The sequence below is a fragment of the Miscanthus floridulus genome, unplaced genomic scaffold, assembly GCF_019320115.1.
Source record: "Miscanthus floridulus cultivar M001 unplaced genomic scaffold, ASM1932011v1 os_1887, whole genome shotgun sequence".
In the NCBI taxonomy this organism is placed as follows: domain Eukaryota; kingdom Viridiplantae; phylum Streptophyta; class Magnoliopsida; order Poales; family Poaceae; genus Miscanthus; species Miscanthus floridulus.
Window position 1 is genome coordinate 1 of NW_027097968.1, and position 21,198 is coordinate 21,198.

At 53.4% G+C, this 21,198-nt stretch overlaps 2 protein-coding genes across 5 annotated transcripts; both read left to right on the top strand.

Annotated features, from left to right (window-relative positions):
- Positions 1 to 138: 138 nt before the first annotated feature.
- LOC136534390 (histidinol dehydrogenase, chloroplastic) lies at positions 139 to 16,625 on the top strand (the record flags this gene model as incomplete). Its single annotated transcript, XM_066526836.1, has 10 exons — positions 139 to 240; positions 333 to 434; positions 11,781 to 11,852; positions 11,942 to 12,004; positions 12,077 to 12,118; positions 12,433 to 12,492; positions 15,333 to 15,443; positions 15,625 to 15,795; positions 15,945 to 16,035; positions 16,152 to 16,625. Coding segments are annotated over 10 exons (1,089 nt in total), but the record flags the coding sequence as incomplete, so codon positions are not given.
- Positions 16,626 to 17,170: 545 nt separating this feature from the next.
- LOC136534391 (protein ARV 2-like) lies at positions 17,171 to 20,652 on the top strand. Of its 4 annotated transcripts, none has more exons than XM_066526837.1 (9): positions 17,171 to 17,637; positions 17,765 to 17,812; positions 17,934 to 18,023; positions 18,768 to 18,813; positions 18,899 to 18,981; positions 19,063 to 19,157; positions 19,382 to 19,448; positions 19,536 to 19,696; positions 20,285 to 20,652. In XM_066526837.1, exons 1-9 carry the CDS (start codon positions 17,527 to 17,529, stop codon positions 20,466 to 20,468), a joined length of 885 nt encoding a protein of 294 aa, XP_066382934.1. In that variant the 5' UTR covers positions 17,171 to 17,526; the 3' UTR covers positions 20,469 to 20,652. The 4 variants fall into 4 exon arrangements, with proteins under 4 accessions (XP_066382934.1, XP_066382937.1, XP_066382936.1 ...); XM_066526840.1 differs by having other exon boundaries at positions 19,536 to 19,611; XM_066526839.1 differs by having other exon boundaries at positions 19,388 to 19,448.
- The last annotated feature ends 546 nt before the right edge of the window (positions 20,653 to 21,198 follow it).

Here is a 21,198-nt window from a genome sequence, read left to right on the forward strand (position 1 = left end):
GAGTTTGCTAATCCTTACAAATATGTGCGACTGATGTTAATAAGTTTAATTTAAATTTGTTTAACTGCAAATGTTGCTTATGTATATGTTATTTCCCCTATTCGTGAGTTTGATTGTCTTACCTACATAAAATTGTAGCTTGATCCAGCTGTGAAGGAAGCCTTCGATGTTGCATATGACAACATATATGCCTTCCATGTTTCACAAAAATTACCCGAGAAGACAGTTGAAAATATGAAAGTAAGAGATGGCTCAATGTTTCCATTTGTAAAGTTTCACTTTTCTATACACTCTACATTAATTACATATGCCCTTTTCGTCAATATATGAAGGGGGTAAGATGTAAGAGAATAACAAGGTGCATTGGTTCTGTCGGGCTGTATGTCCCAGGTGGCACTGCAGTCTTGCCTTCAACTGCATTGATGCTTGCTGTGGTATGCTTGCCTCTACTCAAATCCTCTCAACTGAATTAATTTAATTAATTCACTGTTTTGAAGCTTTTGAAGGGCGGGCCTGGTGCAAGCGGTAGAGTCTTACCGCCTGTGACCAGAAGGTCCCGGGTTCGAGTCGTGGTCTCCTCGCATTGCACAGGCGAGGGTAAGCTTGCCATTAACACCCTTCCCCAGACCCTGCACAGAGCGGGAGTTCTCTACACTGGTGTCGGTGTTTTGGACCGGCGGACCTCAACCAACTAGTGAATTTGTACTGCGTGCCCCTAATCCCGGATGGTGATGCAAAGAGACACAGGTTTATATTGGTTCAGGCAATAGGTCCCTACGTCCAGTCTGAGAGATCGATCTTGTATTCCTTGCACCGAGGTGCTTGTAGTAGGGGTTTACAAGCAAGGCGAGAGAGGGAACTAGCCCAGGTCTCTGCGTGGAACGGCGTGGGGTGCTTGAGATGTTGATCTCTTGCGGTGAGGAAGTGAATGTGTGTGTGCGTGTTCGTCTATCTCGTATGTCCTCGTCTGTCTGTGCCTGCGTCTATGCGTGAGTTCGTGAACTCGTGAGCCCGTGTCTAGAAACGCCCCAGTCACTCCTTTTATAGTTGAAGGGGGGACAGGGGTGATATATGGGGTTGCTACGTAGCATCGTGTGAACAGAGGCGGCATGTCCGAGCCCTGTAGCTTGTCGCTGTGGCGGCATGGTCAGTGAAGCGGTCTTGTCCTTGATGCACGGAGCGACGCCGGTCACGCCCGATCCTGTGCGACGGGGGCTCCAGTGATAGCTTGACGCAGGGCATGGCGGACGTCGTGCCGGTCGCTGTGTGTTGACAGTGTAAAGAGCCGAGGCTCAGTTGGTGCCGAGGCCGAGCCATCGTGGGGGCTCGGTGGGCGCGAATCCCGAGGCTGCCGAGACCCTGAAGTGGATTGCCGAGGTCCGGAGGGAGCAGTTGGTCCTACACACTGATTCCGAGGCTACAGGTACCCGGACTTGACTCCCCACGCCGCGCTGTCCTCGGAGCAGGGGTTAGGTAGCATAGTGCAGTACGGCGTCAGTCGTGGGCACAGTGCTGAGCACAGCGACCGGTAACCCCTGCCCTGTCCTGTCCCGGACGACATGGTGTTGATGCGACTCCCATCTCGTTGGTCACTCCGCTGTGTCGAGCCGTCGTCTGGCTGACATCGGGGAGTGGTTGGTCGCGTTAGTTGGACGTGACGTTCTGTCAGGGAAATCGGTCGAGGCGGAGGCGACGGGGCTGTCGCCAAGCCGGCCTCGAGCGAGACGGAGAATCGGTTCCCCATCCGAGGCCTTACGTGCGAGGCCTCGAGCGAGACGGAGAATCGGTACTCGTCCGAGGCCTTACGTGCGAGGCCTCGAGTGAGACGGAGAATCAGTACCGTCCAAGGCCTTACGTGCGAGGCCTCGAGCAAGACGAGAATCGGTTACCGTCCGAGGCCTTACGTGCGAGGCCTCGAGCGAGACGGAGAATCGGTTACTCGTCCGAGGCCTTCGTGCGACAAAGCCGAGCCGTGCGAGGCCTCGAGCGAGGCGGAGAATCAGTTACTCGTCCGAGGCCTTACGTGCGAGGCCTCGAGCGAGATGGAGAATCGGTACCCCGTCCGAGGCCTTTTGTGCGAGGCCTCGAGCGAGGCGGAGAATTGGTTGCCTCGGACAAGGTGGGGGTTAGCCAGTAGTTGTCTCTTGGCTTTGATTTTGACAGGGTCTAAGCGATTTTTTGTTTTTGCTTAGGGGCCCTTTTTATGGTAACCGACAGTAGCCCCGAACCTAAGGGAGGGTGTGAGCGCTCTCCCTGAGGTTTTAGTTTGCACCGCCGGGTGTAGCCCCCGAGGCCCTGGAGGAGTGGATTTATTCCTCCAGGGACTTTTCTCATGTGTGCGAGGGTTTTTTTTGCGTTTGCCGAGCCATGAGGGCGAGTTGGGTCGCTGGGTCTCGGTTTGGTTGAAGGAAGAGCCCCGAGCCTCTGCGCGGAGCAAAGCAAGAGGGCGATCAGGAGTTTTCATGTCTTTTTGTGCGGTCCTCACGCATCCTTTCGTTCGGAAGGAGGGGTGGAGGTGGAGTATGCAAGGCTACCCTCGGTGGGCGCGAGCAGTGACAAATCGGTGAGCTGTTATCGGGACGAAGTCGAGTGGAGACCCGGCCCCATTCGATAGGGGTCGGCTGGTGGTCCAGAGACGCACTCCAAAAGATTAGAGGCTTCTCTAGTGGGTCCCAGGGCCGTTCGATTGGCCCCGGGGGTCGATGCCTCCCTACGGGGGATCCTATTCAGAGACTTTCATGCCGGTCTCGGACACGACTTAAGGCATCCTAAGCAATGCTTGCTGGGCCTCGGCCAGTACGGGCTACCATAGTCATCCCTGACTCTGTTGTCCTGGGGCGGTGTCGAAACCCTCGGGGGCCCAGCTTCGAACCCGGGACGTAACGGGTCGGTGCCCTTTATCGTTTTGCCGAGCGTCTCCGAGTGCGAGCTGGGTAGCTGTTTCGACTCGGTTTGCAGGAAGAGCCTCCAAGCCTTGCACGGAGCGAGAGGGACGATCAGGAGTTCCCACTGGACTTTTGTGCGACCCTCGCGCATCTTTTCGTTCGGAAGGAGGTTTGTTTGACGAGCCCTCGGTGCGAGCCTGGGTCGCTGGGTCTCGGCTGGGTTGCAGGGAGAGCCCCGAGCCTCTGCAAGGAGCGAGGAGGACGATACAGGAGTTCCCCTGGCTTTTTTGGCGACCTCGCGGCATCTTTTCGTTCGGAAGGAGGGTTTTGTTTGTCGAGCCCTCGAGTGTGAGCCTGGGTCGCTAGGTCTCGGCTTGTTTGTAGGGAAGGGGCCCCCGAGCCTCTGCACGGAGCGGAGGACGATAAGGAGTTTCCCTGTTTTTTGTGCGACCCCCGCGCATCCTTTCGTTCGGAAGAGGGATGGAAATGCCAGGCTACCATCGGTGGGCGCGAGCGATGACCTTCCGGTGAGTGTTATCGGGTAAGTCCGAGTGGAGGCCCGTGCCCCATTCGATAGGGGTCGGAGCGGTCCAGAGACGCACTCAAAAGTACCAGAGGGCTTCTCTAGTGGGTCCCAGGGTCGTCGATTGGCCCGGGGGCTCGATGCCTCTCTATCGGATGGGGATCCCATTCGGAGCCCCCTGCCGGTCTCGGACACGATTAGGCATCACGAGCGATCGCTTGCTAGGGGCCTCGGCCATGTACGGGCTCGCCATAGTTGTCTGACTCTGTTGTCCATGGGGCGGGCGTCGAGACCTTCGGGGGCCCAGCCTTTGAAACCCCTGGACCGTAACGGGCTCGGTGCACAGTTCCTTCGTCTGAAAGGAATCGGGTGGGGGATATCCCTCCATCGGCGACAACGGCAGGTGCGCCTTTTGAGGCGGTTCTCGGGGAGACGAACGGCGCCTGCCGTTGCTGCGGTCGGATGCGACGCGGTTTCAGCGGATGGGACATAACTGTGCGTGCGATTAATAAGGAAAAGGTGGGCGCGTGGGCGGTTAAATTGGATCTGGATTAACTGTGCCAGATTTGAGGGAAACTTCCCCGATTTCGTCGCCCGTCCGTTTCGCCCCCTTCCCTCATAAATACGTGACAAGCCTCGCCCTTTTCCTCCTTACCTTGCCTGCATTCGCCCTTTCTGTCCTCGAGCCGTTGCTAAGAACAGAGAGCGCCGGGGAGAAGAAGGGAGAAGGGGGTGAGAGAGAGAGAGCTCGCCTTACCACCGTAGCCACATTCTCCACGGCACTCATGGCCAGCGGCGCTACTGTCATTCAGGCGGACCCCTGGGGTTCGTCCGACGTGTCCGTGGAGACGCTGCAGTCGCTTGTCGACGATGGCCTCCTCTGCCCCGGTTACCGACCCCAATAGACCGGAGTGGATTGCCCGGGAGGCGAGCCGGAGCCGAGGCCACGCGATGGTTACATCGTGAGCTTCGTGTCCTTCCACGAGCGCCGGTCTCGGCCTGCCGGCGGACCGGTTCATGCGGGCGCTCCCGCACTACTACGGCGTGGAGCTCCACAACTTCAACCCCAACTCCATCGCGTAGGCGGCCATCTTCGTCGCCGTCTACGAGGGGTATCTGGGCATTGCCCCCCACTGGGAGCTGTGGCTCCACCTCTTTCGGGCGGGGTTCACCACCAAGCCGACGGGCACGGTGGGCATGCGGAAGGCGATGAGGGCCGGCGGCTGCACTCTCCAAGTGCGCCAAGACAGGCAGCACCTTTACATCCCGGCCCAGCTCGCGTCGTCCAATCGCCGCGGGTACAACAGCTGGTTCTACCTCCGCAACGACGACGGCAGACTTCCCCCCTACACCGGGCGGGTCGTGGAGAGCCCGCCGGAGAAGTGGAGGTACGGCGTCCCGCTGGTCGACCAGCCCAAGCTGCAGCCGCTCCTAGAGGGACAGGAGAGGCTGCGCAGCCGCGGCCTTACGGCGGCTGTGGTCGTGGCGGCCTTTCACCGCAGGAGGGTGCTGCCGCTGATGGCTCGGCGGCAGTGCCTGTTCGACATGTCACCGGATGAGCCGATCGAGGGCATCCAGATGTCCGCCGTCGCCCTCTCCGACGAGGAGATTTCTACGTCGGGTGAGAGAGACGGTGGAGGGGCGGCTGAGGAGTGGTGGTCTGACCCCGTTCGCGATGTGCCCATCGCGGGGTACCTCTCCCTGGTAAGTCATGCGCCGCGCGGCCCCCCGAGGCCTCCTCGCTCCTCGCGTTTTCCTGTTCCCTTATTTGTGTTTGCCGTCCCCGCAGGGGATGAGGGACGTGCGAGCCTCCCCGCCTCCCGTTCCCGAGGACGCAGAGCGGCGGGAGGTGAACCGGGTGCACGCCGAGGCGCAGAAGAAGCGGAAAGGACGCCGAGGAGGTAAAGCGCAAGAGGAAGATCCTTGAGCGCGCGGAGCTGGAGAAAACGCCGCCGGCAGCAGAGGCAGGATTGGTCTCCCGATGGAGGCGTCTCTGTCGCCGTCACTGTCGATGGACTCTTCGGGCGAAGATGATGAGAGTGAGGTGGGGTGGGGTCCCCTAGACCATCTCCCTGACGTCAGGGGGGCGGCGCTCGGGGCGTCGGCGAGCGGCCCGGCGTTCCCAGGAGGAGGAGGGAGGGTGCCTCGGGCCGGCGATCGCCCGCCCCGAGGCCGAGGCCGACACGCTCGAGGCACGGGCGTTAGGGAACGCGCCGTCAGCCCGGTGGGCTCGACGGCGGAGGTGGAGCAGGCGGCAGCGGGGGCGACGCAACTACCCCCCGCAGAGGGTCGAGGGGGCGCCGGAGTCCGGCGAGGGCCGGCGGACACAGAGGCCATGCCACCGCCGCCGCCACCGCCGCTGCAGAAGAGGGACCAGTGCCGAAGCGGTTGTCCCCGTTCGAGGTGAGTGTTTTTTTCGGCGGAGTAGGCAGCATCTCCCATTCGTTCCTTGGTCGTATGCTGACCTTGTTGGTGTTTTGCCTCCAGCCGGAAGCGTCAGGCGGAAGTGCCCGCCCTGGCGCCATGTAAGGCGCTCAAGGTGAGCGCCAGCTCCACCGCCCAATGGGTGATGGAGGCGCAAGCCGCCATACAGCGTGGCGCGGCCTCGGCCAGGGCCGACCCGACGGAGCCGGTCGCCCAGGGAGAGGCTACCGAGGCGGCCACGAAGCAAGCGGAGAGGAGGAGCCTACGCCTCGCGAGCCGAGGCCCGCGAGTCAGATGGGGCCGAGGCGCCCTCAGTCGCCGAGGCCACCGAGGGCGAGGCGAGGCCCCCGGACTTCCGAGCCGAGGCGACGGAGGTCGGGCGCCCGGACCACTGAGGCCGAGGTGGCAGAGGCCGGAGCCCCCGGGACCCACCGAGGCCGAGGCGGCAGAGGCCGGCGTGAGCGCGGCGAAGCCAGCGGCCCAGGAAGCGGAGACGAGGCGGGCAAGCTTCAATACCGCCCCCAGTCCAAGCCCCGTCGCTGTTGCAGGAGAGCGCCCGGAAGTGGAGGTCCATTCGATCTCCTCCGACGATGCTTCCCGGGGGAAGGAGGTGGCGGATGCCGAGGCGGCCAGCACCGTGGAGCAGCCAGCTCCGACCTCTGGCGAGGGAAGCCCGGCCCTCGTGCGGGTACAAACCCGAGCCCCGCGGGTGGGATCACCCGCGTGTCTTGTGGCGGAGCCGGGACGACCCTGAGGGGGAGCCTCTGTTCGCCCCGAGGACGCGGCGAGGGGGGGGCGCTAGAGCACTTTTGAGCAATACCGCTGTCTAGCGGAAACGGTCGCGGCTGACAGCGCTGTCCGTCGTGGCTGACGATCTGCCCGGCGTTGCCCAGGTGCGCGCTTTAATTATCTTGTGCTGTGTCGTCCTTTTCTGAGTTTCCTCGCAGTGCTTGACGTCCGTTCTGCCTATCCAGGAGCTCGAGGCCCGGTCCTCGGGAAGTCGTTGTTCCTCCGGCGGGAGAGGGACGTCTGAGATCAGCTCCGGCAGCAGAAGGCTTGCTCGCCAATGCCAACCGAGCTTCTGTCGCGCAGGAGTGCGGAGGTGGGAGGACCTCCGCCTTCGCTGTGCTGATGTGAAGGCCGAGGCGGCCACGGCTCGGGAGCAGGCCGCACCCTTTGGCGGCGGGATAAAGGAGTTGGAGGAGGAGTGACCCGGGTGGCCGGCGACGGGCACCTTCAGGTCCCGAGCTGAAGAAGCGACGGCCTCTGCCAAGGCCCTCGCTGGGCAGCTGGGTGCGGAGCAGGGTGCGCACCTGCTGACGAAAGGCGCCTGGTGGAGGCCCTCAAGGTGGCCGAGTGCCTCCCGGACCGGAGGCCTATGGTCTGGAAGGGAAAGGTCGAGGTGTGAGTCATTTTCCCCTTGTTTATTGCTTTTTCTTGTGTTCGACCCTAACTCCCTGGTGTGATGCAGAGCTGGAAGAGAAGAGGCTTCCAGGGCGGCCGAGGCTTCTCAGGTCGAGGTCCAGTGCTGGAAGAAGGAAAGCCGAGGCCTCCCGGGTCGAGGTCCAGCGCTGGAACGAGAAAGCCGAGGGTGAGTCCCGTAGGGCTTCGCCCATGTTTGGCTTATTTTCTATTGCGCTTAACCCCCTCCTGCTTGTTTTGGCGCGGGTTTGGAGAAGGAGGTCCTCCCGGCAGCTGAGGCCTCTGTCGCAGTGCAGGCGGTGCTCGAGGCCGAGATCGGGAGCACAACGCGCTGCAGAGCGCCGCCCGTACCGTCTGCGAGGCCCTGGAGGTTGAGGGGGTCGAGTCGGGCAGCTCCCTGTAGGAGCCGCTTGACCGCGTTGAGCGGCCAAGTGCGCGAGCGACTCCGGGGAGCACTGCACACGGGCGTCAAGCGCGCCCTGGCCGTCCGTCTCCCTCGCACTACGCCGGCGTTGACCCTCGAGCCGTTAGGACGGCTATGTCTTGGCTGAGGATGACGAGGAGGCCGATGAGGAGGTCACGAAGCTGATGGAGGCGGCTAAGGGCCCCGGACACGGCGCTAGCCAAGCTTGTTCGAAGAGGAGGTGGTGCCTCCCACAGCCGTCCGCCGACGCTGGCCGACCCTGAGCGACCTGGGCCAAAGAGGGCCATGTAAATAAATTAGAGGATTGTACCGTAACGCTTGTGGCCATCGAGGCCTTTTCTAAAGTCTTATGCGTCTACGCTTCTTAATCGTTTTTTTGTATTTCCGAGCCTCTGCCCTCTGTCTCGTCTCTAAACATATCTCTTGCAAAAACTAACTTCCTCGGAGCCTAAGCTGCACCTCGAGCAAAAGGTGGTGAGGGAGTGCCGTAGCCACGGGCGTAGGCCGTCTCGCGACTCGGCCGCCTTTTGGCCTTGAGACAGTCTTTTGGTCCTTAGGTTTTTTTACAATCGATTTGTTAGAGCACGCTAGAGAGTTTGGCGTAGAAATTTTTTCGAAAAACGACTAGAAAATGTGCGCGGACTTAGGGGGAGTCCCCCCCTTCTAGCCCCGAGGGAGGATCGGTTCTGCAGAGGCAGAGCTGTGTCGTGTCGAGCCCCGCAGTGGGCACCTCTGCAGAGGCAGAGCCGAGGTCTCCCTTATGGTGTTATCGTAAAGCCGAGGCCCACGATGGGCTCGAGGGGTTTCTCGAAAAATTGGAACAACTAAAGAACGCTTCTTTATTGTATTTCGAGAAACAATGTATATAATGCTTGAAAATTTAAGGGTAAAAGCGGCGTAGCTGTTTATGTTCCAAGCGTTGGTGAGGATTTTGCCATTCTCGTTGGCTAGCTTGTAGGTCCCGGGCTTCATCACTTAGGCGACGATGTACGGTCCTTCCCATGGCGGGGTTAGCTTGTGGCGGCCCTTGTTGTTCTGCCTTAGTCTCAGCACCAGGTCGCCCACCTTCAGGTCTCGGCTTCGAATGTGTCGGGCTTGATAGCGTCGGTCGCCGAGGCGGTCGTGCACCGAGGAACCCTGTTGGCCGTCGGGGCCCGAGCGGGCTCGGGACGAACCGAGGCCTCCCTATCCTGCCGAGGCGGTGCCGTGGGTAGTTCCGAGCGCCTCCACGCCGTCGAGAGACGGAACTTTCGGCCTGCTGCACCGCGCAGTCTCAAGGAGGTCTCGGAGCTCGCCGTGAGCCCGTCGCCCCTCCGTGGTAGAGGGCTCGGGCATCGTCCGGAGCAGCATTGCCGCCGCCGCAACGTTCTGGCTAGCGTGGTTGAAGATAGGGGGTTGCTCGCCCCCTTCGTCGTTGTTGATGCGGCGGTTGACGTCGCGAGCCCTCCGCCGGGCTGCTCCGCCATCACCGCGACCCCGCTGCTCTCTTGCCCGAGAGTGTCTCGGAGCTGCTGCAAAGGAGTCGGTCTTGTTCGACCTTGGCCTGAAACTCACGGAGCTGCTCCAGGTCCGGACGTCGAAGTTGCACGGGGGCAAGGTTCTCGTTCCGCGCTGCTCGAGGCTCGATGCGTGGAGGTGTGGCGCCGCCCACCCCCTCGGGGGCGGGGAGCGAGAACCTGCCCCTTCGTCCTCGTAGCCCGTGCTCGGCATCCCGAGCTCGACATGGAAGCACTCACGAGAGGGTCGTAAGTACCTTCGTCATCAGAGTCGGAGTAGCCGAAGCAGTAGTCGCTCGCGGCCAGGAAGCGGCGCATGCTTCAGGGTCGCAAAGTCCGGAGAAGTCCGCTCCGGCCCACGCCTCGTCCTCCTCCGAGGAGTCAGCGTGGGTGTGGGTCGAGGTTGTGGCGTCGAGGTCGAGGGCGAAGCGTTGGTGGCGTCCCAGGGCTCCGCGTGAGCGGAAGCGTAGGCGGAAGCATAGGTGGCGGCAGCATTTCTTAACCCGAAGGGGTACGGGGATGGTGCCATCGCCGGGCTTTGCTCCGCCGGAGTCGACTCCTCAGGAGGTGGCAGGGCAGAGCTTGATGATGGGGCGTCGCTGCACGCCACCGGCGTCTTTCCCTTGCCGAGGCTTAGACTGGACAGGTCCCCAACCAGGGACCTTGTGCCAACAGCTGGGCATGGGATACCGGCGGAGCGCGGCGCGTCGCCCTGAGCTCGCGCGGGGTCGGGGTGGTCCCGCACGTGCCGTGCCTGGCGAGCACGATGAGAGCGGCGGCCTGGGCGCCGCCTGCGCCTAGGCTGCTGGGGCGTGACGTCGTCGGCGGTCGGTGGGACTCTGGGTGAGAGAGTACCATATCGTACTCATGTCCTAGAGACATGTACTCTAGGCTCTCGAACCAGATTATCGTGCCGAGACGCAGTGGTCGCACGGGGTCTGCCATCCGGAACTTGTCGGGATGACGAAGATGACACGCAGTAGATCCCCTACCTGGCGCGTCAACTGTCGGTGTTTTGGACCGGCGGGCCCTCAACCAACTAGTGAATTTATACTGCGTGCCCCTAATCCCGGATGGTGATGCAAAGAGACACAGGGTTTATACTGGTTCAGGCAATAGGTGCCCTACGTCCAGTCTGAGAGATCGATCTTGTATTCCTTGCACCGAGGTGCTTGTAGTAGGGGTTTACAAGTAAGGCAGAGAGGGAACTAGCCCCAGGTCTCTGCGTGGAACGGCGTGGGGTGCTTGAGATGTTGATCTCTTGCGGTGAGGAAGTGAATGTGTGTGTGCGTGTTCGTCTATCTCGTATGTCCTCGTCTGTCTGTGCCTGCGTCTATGCGTGAGTTCGTGAACTCGTGAGCCCGTGTCTAGAAACGCCCCCGGTCACTCCCTTTTATAGTTGAAGGGGGACAGGGGTGATACATGGGGTTGCTACGTAGCGTCGTGCGAACAGAGGCGGTATGTCCGAGCCCTGTAGCTTGTCGCTGTGGCGGCATGGTCAGCGAAGCGGTCTTGTCCTTGATGCACTGGAGACGCGCCGGTCACGCCCGATCCTGTGCGACGTGGGGCTCCAGTGATAGCTTGACGCAGGGCATGGCGGACGTCGTGCCGGTCGCTGTGTGTTGACAGTGTAAAGAGCCGAGGCTCAGTTGGTGCCGAGGCCGAGCCATCGTGGGGGGCTCGGTGGGCACGAATCCCGAGGCTGCCGAGACCCTGAAGTGGATTGCCGAGGCCCGGAGGGAGCAGTTGGTCCTACACACTGATTCCGAGGCTACAGGTACCCGGACTTGACTCCCACGCCGCGCTGTCCTCGGAGCAGGGGTTAGGTAGCATAGTGCAGTACGGGCGTCAGTTGTGGGCACAGTGCTGAGCACAGCGACCGGTAACCCCTGCCCTGTCCTGTCCCGGACGGCATGGTGTTGATGCGACTCCCATCTCGTTGGTCACTCCGCTGTGTCGAGCCGTCGTCCGGCTGACATCGCGGGAGTGGTTGGTCGCGTTAGTTGGACGTGACGTTCTGTCAGGGAAATCGGTCGAGGCGGAGGCGACGGGGCTGTCGCCGAGCCGTCCTCGAGCGAGACGGAGAATCGGTTCCCCGTCCGAGGCCTTACGTGCGAGGCCTCGAGCGAGACGGAGAATCGGTTACTCATCCGAGGCCTTACGTGCGAGGCCTCGAGCGAGACGGAGAATCGGTACCCCGTCCGAGGCCTTACGTGCGAGGCCTCGAGCGAGACGGAGAATCGGTTACTCGTCCGAGGCCTTACGTGCGAGGCCTCGAGCGAGACGGAGAATCGGTACCCCATCCGAGGCCTCGAGCGAGGCGGAGAATCGGTTACTCGTCCGAGGCCTTACGTGCGAGGCCTCGAGCGAGACGGAGAATCGGTACCCCGTCCGAGGCTTTTGTGCGAGGCCTCGAGCGAGGCGGAGAATTGGTTGCCTCGGACAAGGTGGGGGTTAGCCAGTAGTTGTCTCTTGGCTTTGATTTTGACAGGGTCTAAGCGATTTTTTCGGTTTTTACTTAGGGGACCCCTTTTTATGGTACCCGACAACTGGGTACGCCTTTTTTTTACTGTTTGAAGCTTTCATATAGTTCTTCTTTCTGCCAGCCTGCACAGATTGCTGGATGCAAAACTATTGTTCTTGCCACACCACCTAGCCGTGATGGTAGCATATGCAAGGTACACTTGAGGGACATGAAACAGCACTAGTATTCTTTTTTTCAAATAATTGTTGATCGAGCACTATATACTTGTCTTGTTTCCTGCAGGAGGTTCTTTACTGTGCAAAGAAAGCTGGTGTGACACACATATTGAAAGCCGGAGGAGCTCAGGTACTAGAATATTTTGAGATTGTCTTGTGCTTCATTATTTAGTTCAGTGCTCTTAATGTTGTTTACTTTCAGGCAATCTCAGCAATGGCATGGGGAACTGCGTCGTGCCCAAAGGTATTTGAAGTATATAAACCTATCGATTACATGTTTAAAATCAGTAGTAATCTTTTGTGTCTATATACTGGCCTTTATTTAATATATTGCCTTGCTTGTTAAATAATTCTCATAGAACTTAATAAACTGCAGCATTTTTACTGGGCATGCCCTGCTCTTAGTGCTTTAAACTCTGCCCAAAACAACTGTTAAAATATGGAGATGTTGACTCACCAAGTTCCACAACAATTATTTATGTTTTCTGTATTGGGCTATTGGCTATGGACTCTGATTCGATCGCATAACTTTTGGTAACTTTGTTACTGCGTCCGCAGGTTGAGAAGATTTTTGGGCCTGGTAACCAGTATGTAACAGCTGCTAAAATGATTCTTCAGGTTTGTTGTTCTTTCATTGTAAAAGTTTACCATTATCTTCTTTGCCAAGATATCTTTTCTATATTCAATTATTTTTGTGGTCCTCGCATTGCACAGACGAGGGTAAGGCTTGCCACTGACACCCTTCCTCAGACCCCGCACAGATCGGGAGACACACAACAACAACAACAACAAACAAAGCCTTTAAGTCCCAAACAAGTTGGGGTAGGCTAGAGTTGAAACCCATCAGAAGCAATCAAGGTTCAGGCACGTGAATAGCTGTCTTCCAAGCACTCCTATCTAAGGCTAAGTCTTTGGGTATATTCCATCCTTTCAAGTCTCCTTTTATTGCCTCTACCCAAGTCAACTTCGGTCTTCCTCTGCCTCTCTTCATGTTACTGTCCTGGCTTAGGATTCCGCTACGCACCGGTGCATCTGGAGGTCTCCGTTGCACATGTCCAAACCATCTCAACCGGTGTTGGACAAGCTTTTCTTCAATTGGCGCTACCCCTAATCTCTCACGTATATCATCATTCCGAACTCGATCCTTTCTTGTATGACCGCAAATCCAACGCAACATACGCATTTCCGCGACACTTAGCTGTTGAACATGTCGTCTTTTCGTAGGCCAACATTCTGCACCATACAACATAGCAGGTCTAATCGCCGTCCTATAAAACTTGCCTTTTAGCTTCTGTGGTACCCTTTTGTCGCATAGGACACCAGACGCTTGCCGCCACTTCATCCACCCTGCTTTGATTCTATGGCTAACATCTTCATCAATATCCCCGTCCCTCTGTAGCATTGATCCTAAATATCGAAAGGTATCCTTCCTAGGCACTACTTGACCTTCCAAACTAACATCTTCCTCCTCCGAGTAGTAGTGCCGAAATCACATCTCATATACTCAGTTTTAGTTCTACTGAGTCTAAAACCTTTGGACTCCAAAGTCTCCCGCCATAACTCCAGTTTCTGGTTCACTCCTGTCCGGCTTTCATCAACTAGCACTACATCGTCCGCGAAAAGCATACACCAAGGGATGTCCCCTTGTATGTCCCTTGTGACCTCATCCATCACTAAAGCAAACAAAAAGGGCTCAAAGCTGACCCTTGATGTAGTCCTATCCTAATCGGGAAGTCATCCGTGTCTCCATCACTTGTTCGAACTCTAGTCACAACATTGTTGTACATGTCCTTAATGAGCCCGACGTACTTCGTTGGGACTTTATGTTTGTCCAAAGCCCACCACATAACATTCCTTGGTATTTTATCATAAGCCTTCTCCAAGTCAATAAAAACCATGTGTAGGTCCTTCTTCTCCCTATACCGCTCCATAACTTGTCTTACTAAGAAAATGGCTTCCATGGTTGACCTTCCGGGCATGAAACCAAATTGGTTCATAGAGACCCGCGTTATTGCTCTCAAGCGATGCTCGATAACTCTTTCCCATAGCTTCATAGTATGGCTCATCAACTTAATTCCCCGGTAATTCGTACAACTTTGAATATCCCCTTTATTCTTGTAGATCGGTACCAATATACTTCTCCTCCACTCATCAGGCATCTTGTTCGATCGAAAAATATGGTTGAACAGCTTGGTTAGCCATACTATAGCTATGTCCCCGAGACATCTCCACACCTCGATTGGGATACCATCCGGTCCCATCGCCTTACCTCCTTTCATCCTTTTCAACGCCTCTCTGACCTCAGATTCTTGGATTCTCCGCACAAAGCGCCTATTGGTGTCATCAAAAGAGTCATCCAACTGAAATGTTGTGTCCATATTCTCACCATTGAACAATTTGTCAAAATACTCTTGCCATCGATGTCGGATCTCATCCTCCTTCACCAAGAGGTGCTCCCTTTCATCCTTAATGCACTTAACTTGGTTGAAGTCCCGTGTCTTTCTCTCACGAACCCTAGCCATCCTATAAATGTCCTTCTCTCCTTCCTTCGTACTCAATGTTGGTAAAGATCCTCGTACGCTGTACCCTTTGCCACACTTACAGCTCGTTTTGCAGTCTTCTTTGCCACCTTGTACTTCTCTATGTTGTCCACACTCCTGTCATGGTACAAGCGTCTATAGCATTCTTTCTTCTCTTTAATAGCCCTTTGGACTTCCTCGTTCCACCACCAAGTATCTTTAGCCTCGCGTCCCCTTCCCTTGGTTACTCCACACACCTCTGAGGCTACCTTCCGAATGTTGGTTGCCATCTTGTCCCACATGTTGTTTATGTCGTCTTCTTCCTTCCAAGAGCCCTCTTTGATAACCCTTTCCCTAAATACCTCTGACGTCTCCCCTTTCAGTTTCCACCACTTTGTTCTTTCAATCTTAGCTTGTTTATCCCTACGGGCCCGTACCTGAAAACGAAAATCTGCCACCAAAAGCTTATGTTGAGAAACAACACACTCTCCTGGTATCACCTTGCAATCCAAGCATGCTCGTTTGTCCTTTCTTCTTGCGAGGACAAAGTCAATCTGGCTACAGTGTTGTCCGCTACTGAAGGTCACTAGATGAGATTCTCTCTTTCTAAAGAAAGTGTTGGCTATCATCAGGTCAAAAGCTACCGCGAAGTCCAGAACTTCCTCCCCCTCCTGATTCCTACTACCATACCCAAAACCTCCATGAACTGCCTCGAAACCTGCGCTTGTAGTACCTACATGCCCATTAAGATCTCCTCCTATAAAAAGCTTCTCACTACTAGGTATAGCTCTAACCATGCCATCTAAGTCTTCCCAGAACTGTCTCTTAACACTCTCGTCGAGGCCTACTTGGGGGGCATACGCACTAATTACGTTCAAGACCATATCACCAACGACAATCGGGAGACGCCCTTTTTTTTTAATTCTTCTTTGACTGCAGAACAGTGAAGCTATGGTATCTATAGACATGCCTGCTGGCCCTTCTGAAGTTTTAGTCATTGCTGATAAATACGCAAACCCAGTTCATGTTGCTGCTGATCTGCTATCTCAGGTATTCTATTTGTTGCCCTGGTATGATCTGCATTGCTAAATGTGTTCATGTTTGCTATTTAAAAAACTGAATCTTGATAATCCTTCATATATAGAGAAGTTATTTTATGATGCTGAATTCCCTATTGTCGCACATGTTCACGATGTATGTCATTACAGTTAGCTAGTTAAATCTTTTGTAGGCAGAACATGGCCCAGATAGTCAGGTTGTTCTAGTTATTGCTGGAGATGGTGTTGATTTGGGTGCCATTGAGGCAGAAGTTAGCAAGCAGTGCAACACGCTTCCAAGAGGTGAATTTGCTTCAAAAGCACTTAGCCACAGCTTCACTGTGTTCGCTAAAGATATGGTTGAGGTAATTTTTCACCCTTGCTTCCTGCAACGGATGCATCTATGCTGCCCATTTGTGTTTTAAGTGCATCACCATTCTACTGTGACCTCAGTGCCTTCCAATTCTGCTGGATATTTCCAAGGAACTTTGACATTTGTTTCTGCTTTTTGCAGGCGCTATCATTTTCGAATCTGTATGCCCCTGAGCATTTAATCATCAATGTAAAGGATGCTGAGCAGTGGGAGGAGCTTGTCGAGAATGCAGGTAGGCATATTTTTTTCATTAGCTTTGGTGTGCTCACATTGATCTTCATGTAGATGCTACTCCATGGCACATATATCTCGAATTCTCGATCTGAATATTTGGTTTCCGTATTTCAGGGTCAGTTTTCTTGGGCCAATGGACCCCAGAGAGCGTGGGCGATTATGCAAGCGGAACAAACCATGTCCTTCCAACCTATGGTTACGCGAGGATGTTCAGTGGTGTATCACTGAACTCTTTCCTCAAATACATTACAGTCCAATCCCTAACAGAGGAAGGACTGAGAAAGCTGGGTCCATACGTCGTGAAGATGGCCGAAGTGGAAGGGCTAGAGGCGCACAAGAGAGCCGTTACCCTCAGACTGCAAGAGGTTGAGGCCACTGTAACCGTCTAGCTGCTGTCATGATCCATTGTAATATTCAAACTCGATGTGGGATTTTGGAATTCTTCCCTATTCCTACAGGAACTGAACTATGGATGTCTTCCAAACAGGCTCTTGAATGTTAGAAAGAGGCGTTTCAACTGGTACAACAAATAATGCTCATTGCAATCTGAAATGTTTCTCGAATAAACTGAGCAGAACTTATTGTATATGTAGTGTTCTCGTATTAGTTATTTCCCTAGTTGCTTCTGCACCAATTTTTGGATTGTGCATGTGCATCCAATGTGTTTCAAACAGACTGGCAAGCATGTATAAGAATCTGATGGAAAAGAAACAATAAAATGGCATCGAGCAAAGAGATTTTCGGCAGCAATGCAGTAAGAAAAAGTCTATTTGTCACGCTCAAAGTATAAATTCGGATATGTATACCCTAAACTGTTTAATACCAAACAAATTGGTTTTAACGGCGGTTTAGTCCGTGATGGGATAAATTAAACTACATCGACATTTCAGGGATCAAATAACTTTACTAAAAAAGTAATACAAGTACTCTGTAAAAAATTATATGTTATTTTGATTTTTCTAATATATAAAATATATAATTTTATACAATATGTCGGGACATGAAGAGTAATTTTTTTCAAAAACTTATCCAAATATTATGGACCGCAGTCATTTCAAGGCTTAGATAATGAAAAGCCCAACAAAGGGTCAAAGGCCCGCCTCACCCCATCGGCCCATCCTGACTCCCGATGCCCTCAAACGAGTCTGCCGTCACACCGAGGCCCCGACTCGTACCGTCGACGCCCGATTCCCTCCGCCTCCGCGCCGGACCTAACGTCTCTGCTCGCCGAACGCCGGTCGGGGCCGGCGGCGCGCGTGCTCGACAAGGAGCCCAGGCTGCCAGGTCGGTACCGCGGCCAGCGGGTGCCAGGTGACCAGGCCACCAGCCCCCGGCGACCGCGACCTGGCTCCAACACTGGTTCAACCACTCCGTCGTGTCGATCCGAAGCTCAACGGCGGCGGCCGGTGGGATAGTGCGGAGGCGCTGAGGCGGGAGACTGGACCTGGACTGCGCGAGGTAGGGTGGGCGGCGGCGGAAGGAATCACCGATGGGTGATGCGCAGGCGGCAGGGGAGGGTCCGCGCTGCGTTGGATGCGGCGGGCGCGTGAAGACGCTCTTCGTGCAGTACTCCCCGGGAAACATCCGCTTGATGAAATGCGTAAGCCACGCGAGTGCCCCTGGCCTCACGAGTCTCTGCACCGTTCGTGTAATCCTTTTTTATTTCTGCTTGTGAGCCATCAAACTCTCTGAATAGTGAATACTGCTACCCTTGTTGTGCCTACTAGGATAAGTGCAAGGCTGTTGCTGATCCCTACATCGAGTGCGAGTTCATGGTACGGTGATCGATGAACCATGCCTTGCAGCTTTGTACTAATTTGGGATGTGTTAGCTGCACTTGTCGTAGGATGCTTGAGTGGTTGACTGAAGTGTTGGCATCTGCTTGTTCCTTTCTAGATCATCTTGATTGATCTCGTCCTGCACAAGACAAGGGCGTACCGCCATGTTCTGTTTAATAAGCTGAGCATGGGATCATCTGTTGACAAGGTATGAATCTATGCTTTCCAGGCCGTCTCTGATTGCTGTCTCACATTCCTGCAAACATCAAATTGTGCTTGGCTCATACTGCAAACATGGAATACCACCTTTTTTTTGCTGGTCTCGTAGTAGTAATGCTCTAAGCATTTATGCATTCACTTTGGCTTGCCTTACCTAATCTGTGTGAAATAATTGTTACTGGAGATGCCCACTTATAGAGTAGTTAATGTATGGATGAGGCTAAATATGGTTTGGTCATCGTTATTCATGCTAAATTGACAGGACCCACGAGTGCTCTCCTTTCTACATTAAAGCAAAGCATTTACTTCTTCTTCGTATCTTCCCCGCTTCAATTTATCTTGTGGAGTAACACAAGCAATCAGGATGGTGACAGTATAACATCGTCAATGCTGTGCCCTGTTCCATTTTACTCAATAATTCCCATGCTTCTGGTTGAAGAACTGAAGCTTTGCTTTCTGCGTTTGCTAACGATGGCATTCCTGATTCACTGACACTAAAGCCTTTTGTGACTTTCTGACCCTTCACAACAGCATACAAGAACCAATTTGGCATAAAAAATGTTTTCTATTCGTATAGGTTTTAGATGAATAGTTTGGCAATCTTGTTGTAATATGCTCTCATCTTGTAGTGATTTCATACCTTCCCTTCAAGAACTTATTTGGTGGGTACGTCTTCATGTCCATCTATAATTTGATTCATTTTCTAATATGCCTGTTGTGTTCTGGTTTGCAGGGAATACTTTACCGGTCTACTTTGATACATATTGCTCTTGACGCATGTATCCATAGAATTCATAAATTTTTACTTTGATTTTGGTTACTATGAACCATCTGCCCAACTTAAACAGTCCATAACTATGTAAGTCAGAATATCTTTTTCGAAAGGAAACAGAGCTGATGGGGCTTCTTCCAGGAGTATTTTCTCAACAATTTCCAATTGCACTGAGGTGATTACAGTTAACAGCATTCAAATATTTTTTTACTACACATTGTCGTAACAATGTGACCAACATTTTGTTGCTCTCCAGGTTATTGGCGATGCATTGTTGGGAAACATCATATTTATGATCATGTTACTCCTGGGAGTGCGATTTATTCTCAAATTATCTTTCGATATTATAAGGTACAAGTAGCATAACAAGTTCTCTTCTTGTTAGAATAAAACATTTGTTGCTATGAATGAGTTCCTGAGTGTTCTTGATGGGATTTATGCAGCTAGTAGAGATCACGTAACAGTCTAATAGTTTCATAATTCATTTCTGTTCTATTTACATTTTTAGTATTTCTTATTTATTTGCGATTTGGTTTGCTTGTCCATGAAATTTATTTGTAATAACAATTACTCAGGTACAGGGATGTTTTGTTCTCTGTCATCATTTCAAGCTACTTCAAGTTGTTTCTTTTCACAATGATGGTATAAAAGATTTCTATGTATTAATTGTTTCTCTTCTAAGCATACCTGCCATTTTATTCTTTCTGAATTGAGTATGGATATTTGCAGGTTTGGGAGTTCCCATCATCTGTTATATTCATTGTTGAAATGTTTGTTCTCTCATCAAATGTTGTAGCCCTGAGAGGTACACACAGCACTGCACATTTTCCCCATGAATATATTCATTCTCCAAATGTTTGTTCTCTCATCAAATGTTGTAGCCCTGAGAGGTACACACAGCACTGCACATTTTCCCCATGAATATATTCATTCTCCAAATGTTTTCTAGTAAGTAGGAGGCATATATACATGAACAACAGTCTTGGTAAGTACCGCACGCTTCTTGCATAATGTAAATTGAAACATTTATCTGAGTATTGCCTAGACGTTTTCTAGCTGTAACATTCATGGAGCATAGGCTGTGGATAGCATAGATAATTATGTTAGGGTTCTGTGTATCATCAATTGACCCCATACGAACGTATATGGCATGGTTAGATGGAAAGGGCCTTTCTGTAATCAAGATCTCTACTGATGAGATCAGACAGATGTCCTTAGTTCTGACATCAAATGATCAAGTCTATGGCATGCTTCCTTGTATCCTATATAATTGTTCTCAGCATCTACAAGTTACGTCTGCTAGAGCTTTCTGAAGTCTTAGTGAACTTGTTACTTGGGGCGATTGATGGTTTCTTTTTTTTTTTTTAACTGAAACTGTGACGGTTCTATTTCTTTTTATTTAGGTGCAAATTATGTTTCTTTGCCGAACAGTAAACCTGTTCAATGTTGTGTGAACTGAGCATACCTTTTCTTTGCAGTTGTTTCGCAGTTTCCAAAAGCCCACTGCTTCGCGGTCTGCCTACTAGCGCATGCAGCAAAATACTTGACCCAGCGATGGATCCTTGGAACGCCTTGAGCCTGAACAAGTCCAGACCATCCTCGAGCTTCAAGCATGGCCCTAATCTACATATGGACCGTCCTGGTGCTTCTAGCCACGCCTAGGTATACTGTGCCCTGATGGTGAGCTCTGATGGTTGGATGCTGGCTTCTCGAGCCTAGGATGCTTGTTTGCGCTACTCACGAACAACGTGGTCGCTTATGATGTCGCGACATTGTTAGGTGTATAATACAACGACTGTATTCCTAAGTTTGGTCTGTAGTAGTAGGCTTGCCCGTGTTGTCTTGCCCCCCCCCCCCCCCCCCCCCCCCCCCCCCCTCCCTGTGAGTAGTTGAGCTGTAGACCATGCTGGAATTGCACGGCCTTATGGCATCTGTGCAGCCCTACACCGTCTGTTCAACAATATTTTCCATGTTGTACTTGTGGCAAAGACGGATATGGCATCTTTACTCGTAGGTAGTAGTTGCTGAGTGTTGTGTGGTTGGTTTGGTACTTGGTCCCTTTACCCTACCAACGGCCTACGTAGCCTCAGCATCTCCTGCTGCTGTGCTCCAGTGACCAGTGGAGCCTACCGCTACCACTTTGTGTGGGACTGCAATGCACATGCACTACGGCAACAAGAGTTCTCGGTCTCAGATAGTCAGATTCAGGCTCCCCGAATCCGATCAGGTGTGTTCTGGCTCGCTCTGTTTTTTTTTTAATAACCTTGACCAACCTGAACACTGGCATCGCCTGCCTCTCCGTGCACCGACAATGGCTGCCTGTTCTCTGAACCATAAGTACATTACATTGTGCGATTACTTGTCATGAAGTGTTGAGGTGATGGGTTACTGG

Excerpts from the sequence above, each read along its gene's own strand:
- LOC136534391 (XM_066526837.1), top strand. The coding sequence starts at position 17,527 with ATGGGTGATGCGCAGGCGGCAGGGGAGGGTCCGCGCTGCGTTGGATGC. Across the intron at positions 17,638-17,764 it reads ACATCCGCTTGATGAAATGC|GATAAGTGCAAGGCTGTTGC; the intron begins GTAAGCCACGCG and ends TGTGCCTACTAG. Across the intron at positions 18,024-18,767 it reads TGGGATCATCTGTTGACAAG|GGAATACTTTACCGGTCTAC; the intron begins GTATGAATCTAT and ends TCTGGTTTGCAG.